At 31.8% G+C, this 18,716-nt stretch overlaps 1 protein-coding gene across 7 annotated transcripts in view; it reads left to right on the top strand.

Moving 5' to 3' along the window:
• Positions 1-1,655: 1,655 nt before the first annotated feature.
• Positions 1,656-18,716, top strand: part of LOC143233433 (uncharacterized) — a 125,614-nt gene continuing 108,553 nt past the window's right edge. For 2 of the 7 annotated variants that reach the window (XM_076469653.1, XM_076469676.1), the window contains exons 1-2: positions 1,656-1,795; positions 6,679-6,782. Coding sequence is in view for 1 of the 7 variants with exons in the window: in XM_076469676.1 (XP_076325791.1) it covers positions 6,773-6,782 (10 nt within the window). In the remaining 6 variants the exon portion in view is untranslated. Of the gene's footprint in view, positions 1,796-6,678; positions 6,783-9,315; positions 9,525-13,751; positions 14,034-14,451; positions 14,571-18,716 lie in introns of all 7 variants that reach the window. The other 5 variants (XM_076469663.1, XM_076469660.1, XM_076469662.1 and 2 more) reach the window with 5 other exon arrangements.

Below are 18,716 nucleotides of genomic sequence, written 5' to 3'. Positions count from 1 at the left end.
CACAGTGAAAATATGGAAATTGAGAGTAGAAACGCTTAAAACAGTTAAGAATTCTTGTAAAATGGTAAAATCAGCAAAAAAACACTAGCATCTAAAAGTTGAGATTACAAATGCTTAACACCGGTCTAAAAGACGAATTCTTGTAAAACACTTAAAATAGCATAAAACAGTGAAATACAAGATAATTCAGACTAGAAACAATTAGAACAGGTCTAAAAGAACAATTCTTGAAAACGGTGAATATAGCAGAAAACTGCAAAAACAAGAAAATTGAGACTACAAACGCTTAAAACCGGTCTAGAAAATTAATTCTTGTAAAACGCTGGAATCAACATAAAACAGTATAAAAACTAGCAAATTGAGACAAAAAACGATTAAAACAGGTTTAAAAGACGAATTGTTGTAAATCGCTGGAAACAGCATAAAAATATGCAAATTGAGATTAGAAACGCATAAAATCAGTCTAAAAGACGAATTCTCGTGAAACGCTGGAAACAGCATAAAAACAGTGCAAAAAAAGGAAATTGAGACTACAAACGCTTAAAACCGGTCTAGAAAATAGTATTTTCCTTTACAATTGCTTCATTAATGGTTTTTTCTTTTAGGTTTTGGTTTCGATTTGAAAGAAACAAAAAATACCGTTGAAAACGAAACTAAAACCTAAAGAATAAACTTTGAATAAAGTTTCGAATTTCTACATTAATAGGTTTCAGTTTCTTTTTTCGAAAGAAAAAGTTCATTTTCATAGGATTTTTGTTTCTTTTACGGTTTTCCAGAATTATCGATATATTTGAATCTACGCATGCTCAGTTGTTTACAACAATTTATGTGCGTTACGTCTTCAAAACAATATTATGTTAGGAATAAACAACAGTATATTAATATACAAATATAAGATATCAAAATGATATTTCTCTAAATTAATGTAGCCAACTTGTTTTTTACTGTACGTCTCAGTATAAACGAGTTGAGGTTTTATCAGAAACTAGGTTTTCCAGAATTATTGATATTTACGCATGTTCACGTGTGAGTTATGTCATCAAAAGACCGCAAGAAATGAAAAAGGGTCGAAATCCGATGAAACAAACGTTTATAACAAAAAAAGTTTATTACCATTTGTAACTGACAGCCTGTTTAAAGTTATATCACAAAATTCTTTGACGTTAACGTGATCCAGTAGTCTCCAAGTGATACGTACGTAAGTAAAGGAAAATTTTGATATTCTAACCCTAAACCCTAACGCTATATGAGTACGTCAGCAAAACAGTATATAAATATATTAGGATTCTAAAGTGTAAGATATTCTAATAAAACTTTATTTTTTTAGGTTTCAGTTACAGTTTGAACCGCAGTTTTTGTGTTTCTTTCACGGTTTTTTTGACGGTTTCTAGAATTATTGATATATTTGAGTGTGCGCATGCTCACTATTTCTGTGCGTTACGTCATCAAAACAATATTATATTAGGAATAAACAACAGTATATTAGGATTCTAATATTAAAATGATATTTCTCTAAATTAATGTAGCGAACTTGTTTTTTACTGTACATCTCAGTATAAACGAGTTGAGGTTTTATCAGAAACTAGTTTTCCAGAATTATTAATATTTACGCATGTTCACGTGTGAGTTATGTCATCAAAAGACCGCAAGAAATGAAAAAGGGTCGAAATCCGATGAAACAAACGTTTATAACAAAAAGTTTATTACCATTTGTAACTTTGTCAGCCTGTTTAAAGTTATATCACAAAAATTCTTTGACGTTAACGTGATCCAGTAGTCTCCAAGTGATACGTACGTAAGTAAAGGAAAATTTTTATATTCTAACCCTAAATCCTAACTTTGTGTGAGTACCTCATCAAAACAGTATGTAAATAGATTAAGATTTTAAAGTGTAAGATATTAAAATGATATCCCTTTAAAAGTTTATTTTTTTCGGTTTCAGTTTGAATCGTAGTTTTTGTTTCTTTCAAGTCGAAACTAAAATCTCATAGAAAACTCTACAAAGATAAAAAGTGCGGTTGAGACCGAAACTAAAACCTAAAAAAAAGACTTTGAAAGGGTATTCTGTTCCAATTTATTCATTAATAATTTTTATTTTAGGTTTCAGTTTTGGTTTGAAATTAGAACGTAATACCCTTTAAAAGTTCATTTTTTTAGGATTTAGTTCCGGTTCCAAACGCACGTTTTCTCTTTCTAGTGTTTTCTGTTAGGTTTCATTTTGGGTTTGAAAGAAACAAAAACTTCGGTTAAAACCGAAACTGAAACCTTAAAAAAATGAACTTTTACAGTCTTTTGCTTTGCAATTTCTTCATTATTGGTTTTTCTTTTAGGTGTCAGTTGTGAGGTTGTAAAATTTCCTGAAAACCCAAAGTTGTAAAAAAAAACATTGGTTTATTTGATAAGCCATAGCTCTAAGACTTAATGTGATACAAAGCTAAATTTTCTTTTCAAATTTTCTATAACATATCCGTTGATAAATCCGTTGTACATAAAAGTTCAATAGGTCTCCGGTAAAAAAAATGTAGTTGCATGATTTAGCTAAAAATAGCCCTACTTCAGGTCACAGTTTGACCATGTCACCAGTTATTCAGCCTTTTCAGTTATGTACCATATATTCTTACATCTCTGAATATGATCTACAAAAAAAAAGTCAGGATGGTGTTCAATCTACCTTTTGAGTTGTTTACTTGAAAAAAAAACTGTACAAATATATCCATACAATTTTGCAATAATTTAAGAATCCCATTGAAATATTCTAATCAGCCTTTACCATATATTCTTACATCTCTGAACATGATCTTCAAAAAAAATCAAGGTTGTGAAAAATAATAAATTTTTTGGGCAAAGGACCACTTTCAGGTCTTTCTTGTCAATCAGGAATCAGTCCTGCAGAAGTGTGTAAAGTTTGATCTATTTGAGGCTATGAAAAATGCAAAACTGCGGCAGGTATTAGGTCACATCATAGCTTAAATCCCCACTCTACCAACAATGTATATGAGAAGGCTATCAGATGTGTACACAATTGTAACTGTTGGTAGTAGCAGTGAAAGTGATGCTGCAGCAGCTCAAATAGGGTCTTATGATAGCAATGACAATTATCACCCAGGGAAATATGTGGCATGCAATGGTATGCGAGAAACATAAGAGATAGATCAGATGAACATTTCGATGTGTTGGTGTCATTTATGAAGAAATAAAGAAACTGTTCTCATGGCCTGCAAAGATGAAAGCTGGATTCCTTTCTAACATATTCTTTGTCTGATAAGTGCACCTACTGTGCAAGGCAGTAGTTCTCGCCACTATGATCTAAGTCAAAGTGATTTCAGCATAATTAAACTCGAATTTCAGAAATTTATTCAAGCTGTCTGAACAAAGCAATGTTTATTTGATATTGTGGAGGCTAATTTATTGCAAAAGCAGTTTTTGAATCATTTCATTGTCACGATTGGTGTGACTATAATCTTTCTCAGTTATCCCTTGTTGTAGCACTGTGTTTTTGTCTGAATTTCCTTTGTATTTATTATATTATGAATCTTAAACTCAGCCATATCTGCATAACTGTAATACATATATAATATGCATTGCCATCTAACTAGTTATGCCAATAAACATGTTCAGAAATGAATTAATTCTTTCTTGTTTCTTACAACTTCATTTTGACATTGTGAAAGGCTGAAAATATTTCAGTGGGATTCATACAATTCTGACAGGTATTTTCAAATATGTTTGTATATGTATGGATATACAATAACACACCTGAACTTAATTTTTTTTTTAAATAAAAAATGTATGGTCAGAGGATACTTTAAAAAAAATTTATAACTATCCTGATTTGTTTTGTAGATCATACTCACAGATGTAAGAATATATGGTAAAAATCTGAAAAGGTTGAATAACTGGTGACATGGTCAAACTGTGGCCTGAAGTAGGGCTATTTTTAGCTAAATCATAAGTTACATGCAGCTAAATGTAACAGACCTTTAATTACAACAATTGCTGATTTTTCAACTGATATGTTATAGGAAATTAGAAAAAAAATCAGCTTTGTACCAAATTAAGTCTTAGAGTTTATGAACCAATGTTTTTTAGGATTTTGGGGTTTCAGGTCATTTTACTGCCTTACAATGCAAATTATAAGAGAGATAAACTTGGTTTGAGACCACTGTTGAATTCTGTGAGATTAATTCAGTCTGTGTAGCAAATTTCAGCCTTCTACCACCTGGTTTAAGCTGCCAAAGTTGCCCCAAAAAATGAATTTGCCCTCCAAAAAAATTAAATTTTACAGAGATGTAAGTCAGAAACTATTAGAGATATTGATCTAATCTTTGGCAATTTTTCATGATATGGGTAGATGAGCACTTGAATTTTTTTTAAGGCATTCTGTGGGGGTCACCTCTGGATGATTTGACCATTGAATGACCCTTCAGCTTCTTCTGAGTAGGAAATGGATTGGTAGACAATCCAAATCACATATTCTGTCATGACGAGACAAACTCACTTGTATAGAAAATTATATATTGAAAACAAACAATGTTTCGACTTTCTTTAGTTATCTTCTTGTTCACAAAGAAAGAAAGGGTTACTGACCAGTAGCTGACTACATGTTTGACAGTGGTTGTGTAACTGAGTGTAGGAATGTAGAGGGTGTGTTTAGATGATTGATTATACTTAGATATAAACCAATACAAAGGACCACCTTCATTTTGTGCTTAAGTTATTGTTTGGGAAGGCTTCTTTAATTTTGCATTTGTTTGTTTATTTATGGTTTGGGTGTTTTCTATGGTTATGTTGTGTTTATTTGATTTGCAGTATTTAAAAAATGTGAAGGTGTTAATGTGATAACTTTCTGAAATACATATGTAAATGTGAGAGTTACCTGATGCATGATTTTTAATATTAAAACACTGATATAGTATTTGAATGACATTAGTGTTTAATGCAATGGTTCCCAACCAGAGGTGCTCGTATCCCTTGGAGGTGCGAGATAACATTTCAATTTTTGTTTGTTTATATTCAAAAATTGTGCCATGCTTTGAAAAACTTGTAAGAAATAAAGAGGAACAAAAGAGTCATTAAATTTAAATTGGCTTATGAATATTTGAACATTTCAAATTCAAAGAAATTTCATGCATGGATGAAAATTTATTTTTTTGTAGGCCATTTAGGGTTTATGCAACTTTTAGTTTGTTGTAATATTTTTTCATTTCCAAATGTTTTGTTTTTGTTTATATATCATTAAAAACTAATTATAAAAATTGGTTTTGGCCACCTTCATTTTTATTCTTAAATAAATAATTACTGTGAGGGGTGCAAGAACATATTAAAATTTTGGTTGGGAACCACTGGTTTAATGGATATTAACAGTGGGGTTTAATGTTGTTATCAAATGGTGCAAATAAAGTGTAAACACTTGTTTTACTGGGCAGTTGCCCTTAATTTTTTGAATTAGAAATGAAACCACACATTTCTACTTATTAAAATACCTAATCTCCATCCTTATAAAAAGTTATGAAATAGAACTAAAGAAAACTACTTTTAATACTTACGGTGGGCACAGATATCCCCTTGTGTTGTTATCAGCATTTCAAACAGTTACTGTATAGATGCACAAATCTTCTTTAAGATTAAGCCCCAGAGATGATCAACTGCGTTACACATTTATTGTTTAGATAGTTTTATAGCTTATCTAGCTGAATAATTCACAAGAATTAATCAGTATTGTCGTACATGCATGTTTTAAAGTTTCCTATATAAATATTAGGCGAAATACACTATTCATACAATTTTCATGATTTCAATAAAACACAAGGGTTCAACAAGACTCGACACAAAATAATAACCATATAGTGTGACCACTTTTGAAAGGTGGACTTTTTTTTTCTGTGAATGTTTTCTTCTAAAGACAAAGGTCCACTTTCTAAGGTGCTCAGGATTATTTTATATAGATTATATAAAAAAACAAAACTTCAGCTTTCATGATAGAAGGAGAAATAAGGAAAGAAAAAATAATTTTTTGACAAAGATGAAACCAGTGAATGAAGATCATCGATTTCTGGTTCTAGATGAAGTCCAAAAGGTTGAAAAGTATTTAGATTAGCAATCCAATGAGTTTCTTTTATTTCTCTGTAAGCTTTTAATTTTGAATCCTGTTTTCAATGGTTCAGCAGAACAGTATAATGAAACCTTATTTGATCAAAATAAGAAAATGAAATATTTGGTAAATAATAATACGGTTATATGCTTCCTAAACTACTAAAAAAAAATTAGTCACTGGCAACCCTGAAGTACTTGACGTGTGTGCTTGGGTTTGTTACGATGATACGTGGTTCCAATATATTATATGATATATAGTGATGAATAAAAGTCATTGCAATCCTCTCTACATTTTTTATATTTAAATATTTCATGCCTTATGTATTTATACCATGTTTTTCTTCTATTTTTTCACAATGATAATGTGTATGAAGCTGCCTTTCCTTTCAGTTAACTTATTGATTCTGTCTTTTCAAGTGTGCTTGATGCTGATAAAGTATTGTGAAAGTACAATTTTTCATATGTTAAAAGTATTGTTCACAGTTATTTGTACAGCGAGTGTGTATTATATCAGGTTTATGACCTGATGAATTTGTGACAGTAAAATAATAGTTATGTTGATAATTCACTTTGACGTATTATTAGGGGGAATGTGATTCTTCAGATGAAAAAGCTCCTCGGAAATGGTTAATGAACAACTGGGCTTCATTTTCGACAATATATAAAAAAATTCCTCTTGATGACATCAGGTGAGTGTTAATAATTAATTACCTGGACAGAATTTATTTAATATAAAAGAACTTGATAAAGTTTTGAGCATTGCCTAAAGATTGAAATTACCAAAAAACATCTTATATTTGTATGTCATGTTTAGAGTCTCAGTTGGTAATTTATTCGTACTGGTTGTGTTTTGAAAGAGATCATTCCAAATACAATAATTATGTATAAGGAGAGTCAGTCATGATAGGAGGTAGAGAATTCTCTCGTGTTGCTAATGTATTATTTTCATTGAGCTATGAAATTCTATAAAGATGTGGTAATAATTAAAATAGATGTAGATCTAATAGTATAGGTATGTAGTTAATGAAATGTTTCTATTATGTAATATAGTTTTAATATCTGAATTTCAAAAGTAAAATATGTTAATTTGTAACGCCTTAGTCATTTCTGTATCAATGATGGCACTTGTTTGTTCCAAGTTGCTGAACTTAGGTAGTCTTTTCACTTGTATTTGATTGACTGAGATTGAATACAACTTTCAGACTTGTAGATTTTCCTAATACATAACATAATGTTATAGGAAATTGTTTTAATGCAGAATGTTTGGTTAGAAAACCAGTTAAATTGTAATAATTCTAGAACATTGTATGCTTTGTGTTTATTACTGTTTGTGCTCTAAAGTATATATTTGAAATTAATAAATAATTTGGGAAAAAAATCAAAAACAGCCCAGTGAAAATTTGGGTTAACATCTGTCAACACTTTAAGTCTTTGACAACAAAAGAAATTACAGCAAGTACTAAATTTTGTTATTTTTATGTACATATTTTGTTTGTTATAAAAGTAAAAAAAAACTTATTAGGTAACACGAGAAAATATAAATGATGAAATAGATTAATTTATTTGCAATATTTGTATATATGTATGAAGATTGTGTGTATTACATAATTTTATGCTGTAATTTGAACTAAGTGTATACAAGGTGATTCCTAGCTTGTTACATAGGCTTAGTATATTGAATTTGTCATATTAACTGATGCAAGCCTTTCGATAGTCAGGATAAATAATGATAAGCTTCTATTGTAATCTGCAGGGATTTTCGAAAGGAAAAATATAATTTTTCATCATTTGATATTATGAAAATGATAATTTGATAAATATGATTAACTGCCTTCCATCTAGTCTTACACTGCTAAATTAAGGACTTCTAGTGCAGATAGCCTTTGTGTAGATTTGTGCATACCTCAACACAAGCTTTATCGACAAGCTGTTATTTCCAACATCTCTTTTTAACATTTTAAGATCTTGCTGAGTAGCATCTGTGTTCAGTAATGCTAGCAGTTTATTCTTAAAAACTACTTAATGAAAGACATCTACAAGAAATATCTTTATTTAAACTTGTATTATTAAGTGTAATTCTTTGTTTATTATGTTATTGGTATGAAACTCAGGTTAGTCTCAGATTTTATCTGGAAAGTTATGGGGGGGAGAATTTAGAATATATGAATTGTGAATTTTGTCTTTTTATTTATAATGACAGTTTTGAAAGTGTAAAGAATAGTAATTTGTTAATCCTTATGTGAAAATACATTTCCATAAAAATGTTTCTCTGTAACAAAAAATAATAAAATTTCACTCTAAATGTCCTTTTTTTTTGTAACTGTTACTTATGTCTGAATTTTTGAAGAATAGGTTCGTATAATCTGTAGTTTTTCACCACACGTTGTTTTTGATGACTATTATAAACTGGGAGAAAACTGAAAAGATACTGATTCAGAAAAAGCTGTTTGTTGTGCACCAGTTTGATATCACGGAGTATAATATTACATGTAACAACTTCATGGTTGCATTTGTTTTTATACTATTGTAGTTTACAGTAGTTGGTGTGAAACATGAGCAGTAATGAATTATCTGTGTAAAGAAACTGCGAAAAAAACAATTTCATATTAGATTGTATTTATAATATTAATGAAGAAATGGTTATTAACTGATTGATTCTTATGACTTAGCTCTTGCAGATACTTAGGTTGGATAGATTAGAATCAGTATCCTTACTTGATTAGGCTGGATGCTGCCCAGACTTTAGAATGTTAAAACTATTAATATAAGATTTTATAACTTGTAACCTGATGCCATAAAAAACCTGAGTGTGCTATAAGAGTGACAGTTACATGTTACTTTGGAGTAGTGAGTGATATTGAAGTAGCTTCATTTCCTCTAGTATATTAATTAAGAATTGGGGATGGCTATACATAACTTTGAAGTTTTTATACAGAATTATAGAACAATACAATCTTTATTATGAGGTTCACTGTGGCTCGTCTTTTAAGTTTAATTTTTCTGGGGAAAGGTTTTTGTAAGTTGTTTTGAACATGCATCCTGTTACTTTGTTAGAATTTAAATTTCTGCTTTAACATGACTCCTTAGTTTGAGAATGTATCAAATCTAACTAATTCTTTCAACTTGCAACACTAATATAGATTATTATAAATTTTTTAAATCAACATGAAAAACATGTAACATTATATTATTCTTAAATTCTGTGTTTTAATTTATTTTCAGTTAGGGTGACAATACATGCATGTAGTCGCATAGTATTTTTTTAACCATCTTAACAGGATGTTGTAAGTGTGGTGAAGATGGACACATGTCATGAGACTGTCCTAATGTTGGAGAGGACAGGAGAAGTAAATCTGGTTGCTTCAAGTATGGTGAAGATGGACACATCTCACGAGACTGTAAAAATCCTGATAAACAAGTTGTACATGATGGTAAGTTTTATGTAAACTGTTTTGATGTTACTACATACTACTATATTTTAGGAAGTCCTTAAAGAAGTTGAAGGTTTACTTGTAAGAGCAATGCATGTTGAAAAAAACGATTAAAGAAAACCTGTTACGGAACTTGCTCTATCATCGATATTTAACTTCCTAACAGGTTATGCAACAATTAGCTATTGAAAAACATGAAATGAAGTATACTTTTTCCATTAAGATGGCCCTCATCGTTGATCCCTGCACATGGTGAGGGGACCTCCCAGGGAAAGGTTCTGTTCTTTCAGTTTACCTCCTCTGGGATCTAAACATCCAGGTCAGTCGGCTAGTAACTTTATGATGTAATGCCAAAAACATTTCATTGTTTTTAACCAAACTTCTACCTGTTTTTCCAGTAAATCGTATCTGTGTATTTAAGGCAGTACTCAATCTGCACTATTTATACTGACTTGCTTAGTTCTCTACTGGCTCTGGAATTGCTTCATGTTGGTTCACCACCCTGTTCTTGCTGATATTCAAAACCAACTGGCTCATTTCTCTTTAACATGTACTTCTATCCAGTTTTTCTGGATATTGGGCCACATTGGTATTCATGGGAAAGAGCTCGCCGACACTGCAACTATCTGCTCTGGCACTATCATTGCTGTGCCTATTCCATACATGGACTATGGTCCTGTATTCAAGATTCGGCTCTGTGCCAGCTGGCAGTCGACTTGAAGTGAACAATGAGGAAACAAGCTTTTCCAAATAAAACCCTATAGTGGAGTTTGGCCACCTTGCTTCCGTAAGGTTGGAAAGAGGAAGTTGTTCTGACTGGTCTAAGCATTGGTCACAGTTTTTTAACACATCATTTCCTTTATCTGGAACTGATGCACCGATGTGTAGTTTGTGTAACACTCAGATTACTATAAGCCACATTGTACTTTCTTGCCATCGTTACGACTCTCAACGACGGAACTATTTTAAACATGTTCTGTCTCTAGGTTTTTCCATGACATTAGACAGTGTTATTGGTGAAGGTGACACTGTCCATCTTGATAATGTTTTAGTTTTTAACAGCCATTAATCTTTTAATGTTATTTAAGGGTTTTATATTTCTTCATTTAATCTTTTTTATTGTGGTTCCATTTTAAGAGTCACAATCTCTAGTTCGATTTTAAATTAGAAAATGGCCGTAACATTAAATTCCAGAACTGAGAGGCCAATTTCAGGTGACTAATGCTGCTGTTTGAACTACCGTCAGTCGTTCTGGCCATTTTTTATTACAATTTTGCTACATGTCTTTTAACACTTTTATTGCCTACTTTTTGATAGTGGCTGTAATGACCCAGAACCAGGACTAGAAAGGCCAACTTCAGATGACTGACGGTGGTTCTCGTACTACTTGTTAGTCTTCTTGGCGTGGTTATGGTAATTACCATTATGCTACATACAGCTCGTTACGACTTTTGTTACTGTAGTTTTCTCTAAATGTTGTAGACTAGATGTAAACATTGGTTTTATGCTATTTATGTTTTTACTTGCTGTTTTGTTTTACCTTCATTTCTTTATATGAATTTTACTTTTTTTTCCCGAAGTTTGGCGCACATAGCCTAGCTCCTTTGTGCCATAAAATACTAAATCAGCTAACCAACCACTGAGATATACAAAATTTCCAGATCTTAGCACATTGTAGTTAGACTAGTAACAAAACAGATTCTATTTCCACAAACAAATCTTTAGCATAAATATTTCATAAAGAAATCTGATTCTTTGTATACAAAATACCTGTAATCTTTACTAAATACCTACGTAATTTTGTGAAGATGTGAACGTTGTGTCAAAAGTTAGCATAAATACTTGACATGTGCAAATGTGTAGAACTTGTGTATATTGTACTTAGCTTGTAGGAAAAGGGTTAAGTTGTAATTTCCTTTTTTCATTACTACTAGTTGCATCCAGTTGGGGATTAGGCTTGAGTCAAATTTTGTAATTGTTAACTTGTCTTTTCCTCGAAGATAGGTTTTTCTGTTGTGTCCTTTATCCTTTTCTTTAGTGGACTTGTAAATTTGATAATTGTTTTTTAACATGTAAGTTCCTTAATGGTTTTGTATGTCAAATGTTGTTTATTAATTTATATTGCTGCACTTCATGACAATTCCAGTGGGTTCTAAGTTCTGTTTGAAGGTTTCTACCTATAGTTCTGCCTTTTCCCCTGATCTATTTCCTTCCTTCCTCCTCTTTGGGATCACTTTTCTTCAAAGATTGGTCTGTTCAAGATTTACTACACAAAGGGGCTGCCAAATGGGTGTTACTCATTCCCCTTGAGTGTAATTCCCATCTAATTGTTGTCCCTCAAAAGACAGATGTTTGGAGACCTGTTATAGAATTGTCCCAGTTGAACGTTTTAACTGAAGTCACTGTGCTTTACTATGGACTTCTCTCACTTCAGGTTTTTTTTTACCCTGGAACTCTGAATGATTAAATCATGATGGTTGCTTATCTTCATATTCGAACTGTTCTTGTGTCATGCTATTTTCTATGGTTCATCCAGTAGGCTTGTTTCTTCCATTTCCAGGTGCTACTGTTTGGTTCTTCTTTGTTTCCTTGTTTTATTAAGTGGAATAATGTTTCTTTGGTGGATTGGGTGGGGGGGGAGCTTTCTTCAGTTCCCAAGAGATTTCTGGTTGGTTGTTTATTGAGGAGACTTCTTTCCATTTGATATATCCTGGAACGTTTTGCAGTTTATTGGACTCTGTATTATTTCCTCCTGCTCCTGAGGGCCAGGTGGTTGTGGTTCAAACTGATTATTCCACTGTTATCAGCTATATCACTAAGCAAGGGTAGCTAAATTTAGATCTTTATTTTCAGACAATGAATCTTCTTCACTGGGCCTACTAGCACTACCTAGTAGTCTTCATTTATGTATCTGCACTCAGATGAGACTCTTCTTCAAAGTCTTTCTCCCCTTATCCAGACAACAACTTTTTTCTTTCTCACTACTCTGTATTGGCCTGCTCAGACATGCTTTCCTATACTTTGGCCTTTACTGTAGGAACATCCCCTGCCTTTCCTTTGTCTCAGTCTCTCCTCTGACAATTGCAATCAGATATAGTTCATACCATTGTCACTGAATTCCACTTGCTCATGTGGCTTTTGGCGAGCATCAGCATGGACTTGCTCATCATGTAGCATCTTTCCTTTTCCATTCCATTCTTCCTTTCTCCTTGTCTTTATACCAGAGGCAGTGGTTTTCTTCATATCTTGGTCCATTTGCTGTGGCTTTCTGTCCTTTTGTATGTCTTATTTACCAGTTCTTTGCCTGATCGTTTGATCAGTTTTGTTATGTGAACTTTGGATTTAATGAAAATTTTAGTAAAATTGTACACTTTTGTATTAGATGTGAAAGAAACTTTTCTTAAAATTTTATCTGAAGATGCTGAAGTCTACATTTTATTGTAACATCCATTATTATACATAAAATGTGATGTACAATTGTTATTAAAATTTAGTGCTTTAGCAGGTCTCTGGGATTTGCATGTAAAGTCCAATTGCACAAAATCCAATTTCTTAACTGTAATGTGAACTTTAGAACTACATAAAATTGTTTGAGCTGCATGGTATAATAGCTCCAGGTTGAAGAAAGTTGAAATAGAAACAACTCTCAACCAAAATTAAACTGATGAATAAGGAAGCCAAAAGAAAATATCAAACTTGCTAGTGTGTGAAATAATTTGCCCCAGAAAATCTAAAGTATTATTCATTATTCAGGAGACATGAATGAAATGTGTAATATGATCAAAGAAATTATATTTAGTTGTCTTATTCTTGTAAATTATTAATTTAAACCCCCATGGTCAGTCTTTTATTTTTGTTATTTTGTGAAATTAAATTGCTGTATATGTGAATCAGATTTCGCTTTGTTAGTATTTGTAAGATGCAATAAATTAATATGTAGAAAAGTAGGGAAAAGTTAAGTGACTGCTCTGTATTATGCAGTTTTGTTTACCTGTGAAAATAAATTAATTCCTGTTACATATTCTCAAATTCCTTGTGTGGTACTAGAATACTGTAGATTCATGTGTACTAAAAATAATTGTTTATTAAAAAATAGCATGTTGAAGGTTAATTTGCATTATTTGAGAAGCAAAAAAAATTGTGCTCGTTTTGATGATATTTATCATTGAGCATTCTGTATCTGAGTATGATCTCATATATTTATTTTTCTATCCTGTTGTTTCCTAGTGGGAGGAAAAATTTTCCTTTGGACATTCTACAACGCCATCATCCTTGTGAACCTCTCCAACAACTTCATTCAAGCATTAAACAGAAATTCACAAAAGTTTATCAGACTTTCTTCCATCCCATTCCCTCACTTCCAGACTTTTATTTTTTTTTCTTTTCAGAACAGCAGGTGCACCAGGTGACATTACAGTTTTATTGAGCTGAGATAATAAGAAAATATATAATTTGAGTGAGATTAGGTTAACCTCATGAGGCTACATTTCTGTAATTTGTAGATTCAAGGTATTTATTACTCTTTGTTTGAAAAATATTTTTTTTGCTAGAAACTGTGAGTTTCATTGCCTGTAATTATAATTATCATTTTCTTTTTTACAAATTGTTCCATAAAACAAAAGTTTAGAAGTACAGTAAAAGTTTATGAGACAATGACAAGCTATTTTTTGGTAGTCATGAATCTAAGGTTGTGAATATTCAGTATAGCTTTGCTCCAAAATAAGCAGAGGCATTTCATAAATTAGGGAATTTTATTGATTTGACAGTTAATTTAAATTTATTAAAGCTAGATTTTGTTGTTTCAACTTCAGTGTTTGCTTGTAATTTATTGGTTTTGAATATTATTATGTGCAATGTAAAATGAAATGTATAATTTAATCATAAATAATTTTTATTTTCCATTAATTTTCTTTGAAATTTATTCAAGGTGGAATATAATGATGTGGCTGGAGGTATAAATGAACAATCAGATGATAATGAAAATGCAGAGAAGAGTGAAAGAGACAGGTTCTCAGATGGAACTTGTGCCTGATCAAGAACTGAATGGTGTGATTTATTTTTGTAGTTCACTATGAATGTTTTAAAGCATAAGTATGAAATATAATTGTATGTAACTTATATTTGAGGTACCACTAAGTAGTCTAAAAATGACTTTCAATAGCCTAAAAACATATACTGTTAGTATCTTTTGAACTTCAATACATTTCAAAGTATGAAAAAAAAACTCATTTTGCTTGTAAGAGCTAATTCAGTTTTATATTATTCCATTTCACATATTTGAGAAACTTTCTCAACAACGTCTAGTTGAATTTGATCTATACTTGCTCTGATAAAGGTAAAGATTGAACTTATCATGCATGAAAAATTTATTTTAAAAACTTCTTAAGTAAAATGGACATTTCTGAATAGCAAGAAACATGACATAGTTTTTATGAAAGGTTGTACAAAGAAACTTGCTGTTCAGTTTTTGCTGTTGTATATATGGAAATAACTGCGTTACATATACATGTTCTAGAATAAAAATTGTTCCTGTATTTAGTGATGAAAGTATTGAAGTTATTTGGAGTTTTTAAAGTTATGTATTACATGTTTGTTTTATTTTTTCACTACTAAGTTAGCTACTTTTATATTAATGTAAAAAGCTTTATTTACTTTTGAACTTGTATTTCATTCATGACATATTATGGATTTGCTTTTCTCAAACATAAAACTTAGCCCTATGGTTATAGTACCCCTCTTGCAATCGGTCACTGAATATGCTTGATCTTTAAGCCATGAGGTATTTTAATGTGATGGTCATTCCCATTAATCATTGGTAAAACAGTAGCCCAAAAGTTTCTGATCAATGTTTTAGAGACCTTTAAGACAACATTCTTAATATTATAGGATTTGACTGTGGTAGTAATGGGTCTTACCATGTTCTATATATATCCTTTTATTATTTGTTTAGTAAGTATGTGTTGTATAATCATTACCTAAGTTAGATACAGATAATTGTAAAATTTTTGTAAGGAAGATATTTAGTGGGTGTAAAACGTGAATCAAGCTTTCCAGTACACCCTTTTTTAAAATTTAATATAGAAATTTAAACCTCTTGTGACATCTGAATTACTCACCAGTGTGGCTGAATTTGCTATAATATCCAGGCTTATGGAGTAAATTCTGTACCTTCTTCCTCCTTACAAAATTCCACACAACACATGATAGTGAATACATTATCTGGTTCTTAATTTTATAAAGGTGTCTTCTCCATGGATATCTTGCATTCTGTTGACTGATATTGTCAAATAAGGCTTGTTTAAGCTTGTTAGTCACTATAAGGTGTTTAGGTTAATATGAATAATTCTACTATTTTATGGAAGAGGGACAGTTCAGCCAACCTTCTAAACTCTGTATCTTCATAGCTGCTTACTATTAATAAACAAGTTCTTTGGGCAGTGAATTTTATTTTTGATGTTAATAAATCAAGATTTTTGGCTGTACCCATTATACTGGAAATTGTGACATCCTTTTCTAGCCTACCTAATTACCACCCAAATTAAATTTAATTACATTGCAGAAGAGGGCCATCTTTTTAATCAAGTTTTATACATTTCTTTATTGGTATATTGAACTGTTTTTTTAGTTTAGTGTTGATGGTCATTTTTACCCTTTAATAAAAAATATATTCAAAAAGATCTGTTATACCTTTCAACTGATTTATGCTAAAATATTTAGATTAATATTACAAAACACAGATTTTTCTGCATTTTTATTAAGTAGAAACTGGTTTTAAGTGAAAATCTCCATTAAAAGAGAAAAAGTGTGAAATTTCTCTAATCCAAGAAGGTTTGTAATAATAATCAGCTTTGAATGCATTGTACCTTGAAGGTATCTTTAATATCATTGTAAGAGAGTAACATCTTCATGAAGGGTAGTTGTTTTGGATGGTATAATCACCGCTACTTGTGAGACTATGCATATTTATTTTACAGACCAAGAATGTAAGAATTGCTAACTTCAGTATATTAAGAGACAGTTGTCCTCAGACTTTTAATTATTATTATTATTATTCTCTTACATACTCAAAGTAAATCTCAGTGAAAGCACTACTCTTATGTGAGATCAGTGGTTAACTTAATTTGAATGATTATTCATATCTGGATTATTTCATTTGGTTCATATATTGGCTAAACTTCTCTGTTAAGAGAAACAGTTGCACATGAAATTTCTTCTATAAAATGCTTAACAGTTTAGTTTTTGAATGGTAATTTTCATTGTATCTATGATAGTACTAAACTTAATTACACAGGATGAGGAGGCTGATCATGGAGATCACATAACTTTACAAACTTTCTTGTTGGGGCAAAAGGACCTGTAATTATTCCAGTATGTTTAGCTATGTTTCTTACTTTGATAAACAGTTGTTGTTCAAAAATGTGGTTGTATTAATATTTGGCTTGTAAATCTCTATAAGTCTAGTATATTATTTGTTTTTGGATTTTGCAGAAAGCTACATGAGAGCTTCCCTAATTTAGAGGGAGGGCAGCTAGTCATCACCACCCACTGCCAATGTTTGGGCTACTCTTTTACCAACAAATAGTGGGATTGACTGTTACATTATAACATCCCCATGGCTGAAAGGGCAAGCATATTTGGGGCAACGGGGATTTGAATCCGTGACTCTCAGATTACGAGTCAAACGCAAGGCCAGGCCGGGCCCCGTGTAGTATATTATTTTGTTAATAATGCTGGTTTTATTGCAGTGATTGTTTTTGTTTTTCCCTAACCACAGCTTTAACATTGTGAAGGGAGATGGTACAGAGTGGTCTGGGGTGTGGTGTTGGGACTCTGTTCCTTTCCTAAGTGCTGTGCTGTGCAAATTGTTCTGCTTATGTTAAGAATATTTAAGATATTTCTCTTTGAAATGCTCGTTGTTTTGACTTTACAGTGTTTATTGATCTTGTTGTTATATAAGTATTTTACCTTGCAAATGACTGATAATATAATCTCAAGTGTGAGCCTACCAGTGACAAATTTCACTGTTGAATTGTTTGAAATCTTCAATGTGTAACTGGTAGACAACCTCCAGGGAAGTAAAATCAACAGAATAAAATAGCTTGTGCTCATTTTATACACTTCACTGTGTCTTGCTGATCTAGATATTTTCATAGAGCGCGGGTACAGGAAGGTAATCTGTAGTCTGGCCTTGATGTTTCTTTTAGAGAGCAACGGTTTCCTCCTTGCACAACTCCATGTAAGTTAAACTTGTGCAGTCTCTTTCTGATTGTAGAGGCATGCACTTTCAACATCAACAGTAGCCAGAGCCTGCTTTACAGGTATCCCGTGATGACATTTTAGGGTGTATGGAGACCTCTTTTAGCATCTTGCGGTCTGCTGCTCGGGTGAACTTGCTTAGACGACCAGACCTGGGCATGTTGGCAGTTGTTTTGAAAGTCCTCCACTTGTCGACTATTTTCTGGACAGTGAAATGGCTGATTTCAAAATCTTTGGGATCTTTTAAATCCCTTACCAGACTCATAAGCTGCTACAATTTTCTTTCTCAATGCCTCAGACAGCTTTTTTGCTCTCACCATGTTGCTCACTCTCACTTCAACAGTCAGGAGCACACCAAACTAAATGTCTGAGGTTTAAATAGGGCAAGTCTCATTCAAAATGCTGAGTAGTGATCTTCTAATCATGTGCATCTGTGTGTGGTTGAGTCATTTTAAGTTGGAATAAATGTGGAGGTGTGCTTTTTTCCTGAGTTAGAATATGCATTTTGTAGAAGTACATTTACAGAAGATCTTGAATAGTCTTTTCTTCAGTTTTAATTGTTTAGTTATATTCCTATAATCTCTCAGTATTGTTAAAATTGAGATTAAATATCTAAATATCCAAAATGTTTACAAAAATACACAGGCTTTCATAGGGTGTTCTAACTTTCTCACATGACTGCATGTACAGGATAATTTGCTCCTCCTACTGTATATGTTTATAATCATGTAAACTTAGCAAACTAACTCAAAAATTGGAGAGGGGTGTGTGGGTTCAGCATAGAATTTAAATAATTGCTTTTGATAATGCATGTTTTTTGGTTTTATGTGGTTGGAAGGTGTAGAAACCCATTATTGAAGTTAGAAAAATTTTCATGTTGAAAATGTGACATGGAAAAACTATTGATAAGTTTTAGATATTTTGAAATTAAAAGTG

This window comes from Tachypleus tridentatus, chromosome 12, assembly GCF_004210375.1.
Source record: "Tachypleus tridentatus isolate NWPU-2018 chromosome 12, ASM421037v1, whole genome shotgun sequence".
In the NCBI taxonomy this organism is placed as follows: Eukaryota; Metazoa; Arthropoda; class Merostomata; order Xiphosura; family Limulidae; genus Tachypleus; species Tachypleus tridentatus.
This window is presented reverse-complemented; position numbering and strand designations above follow the sequence as displayed.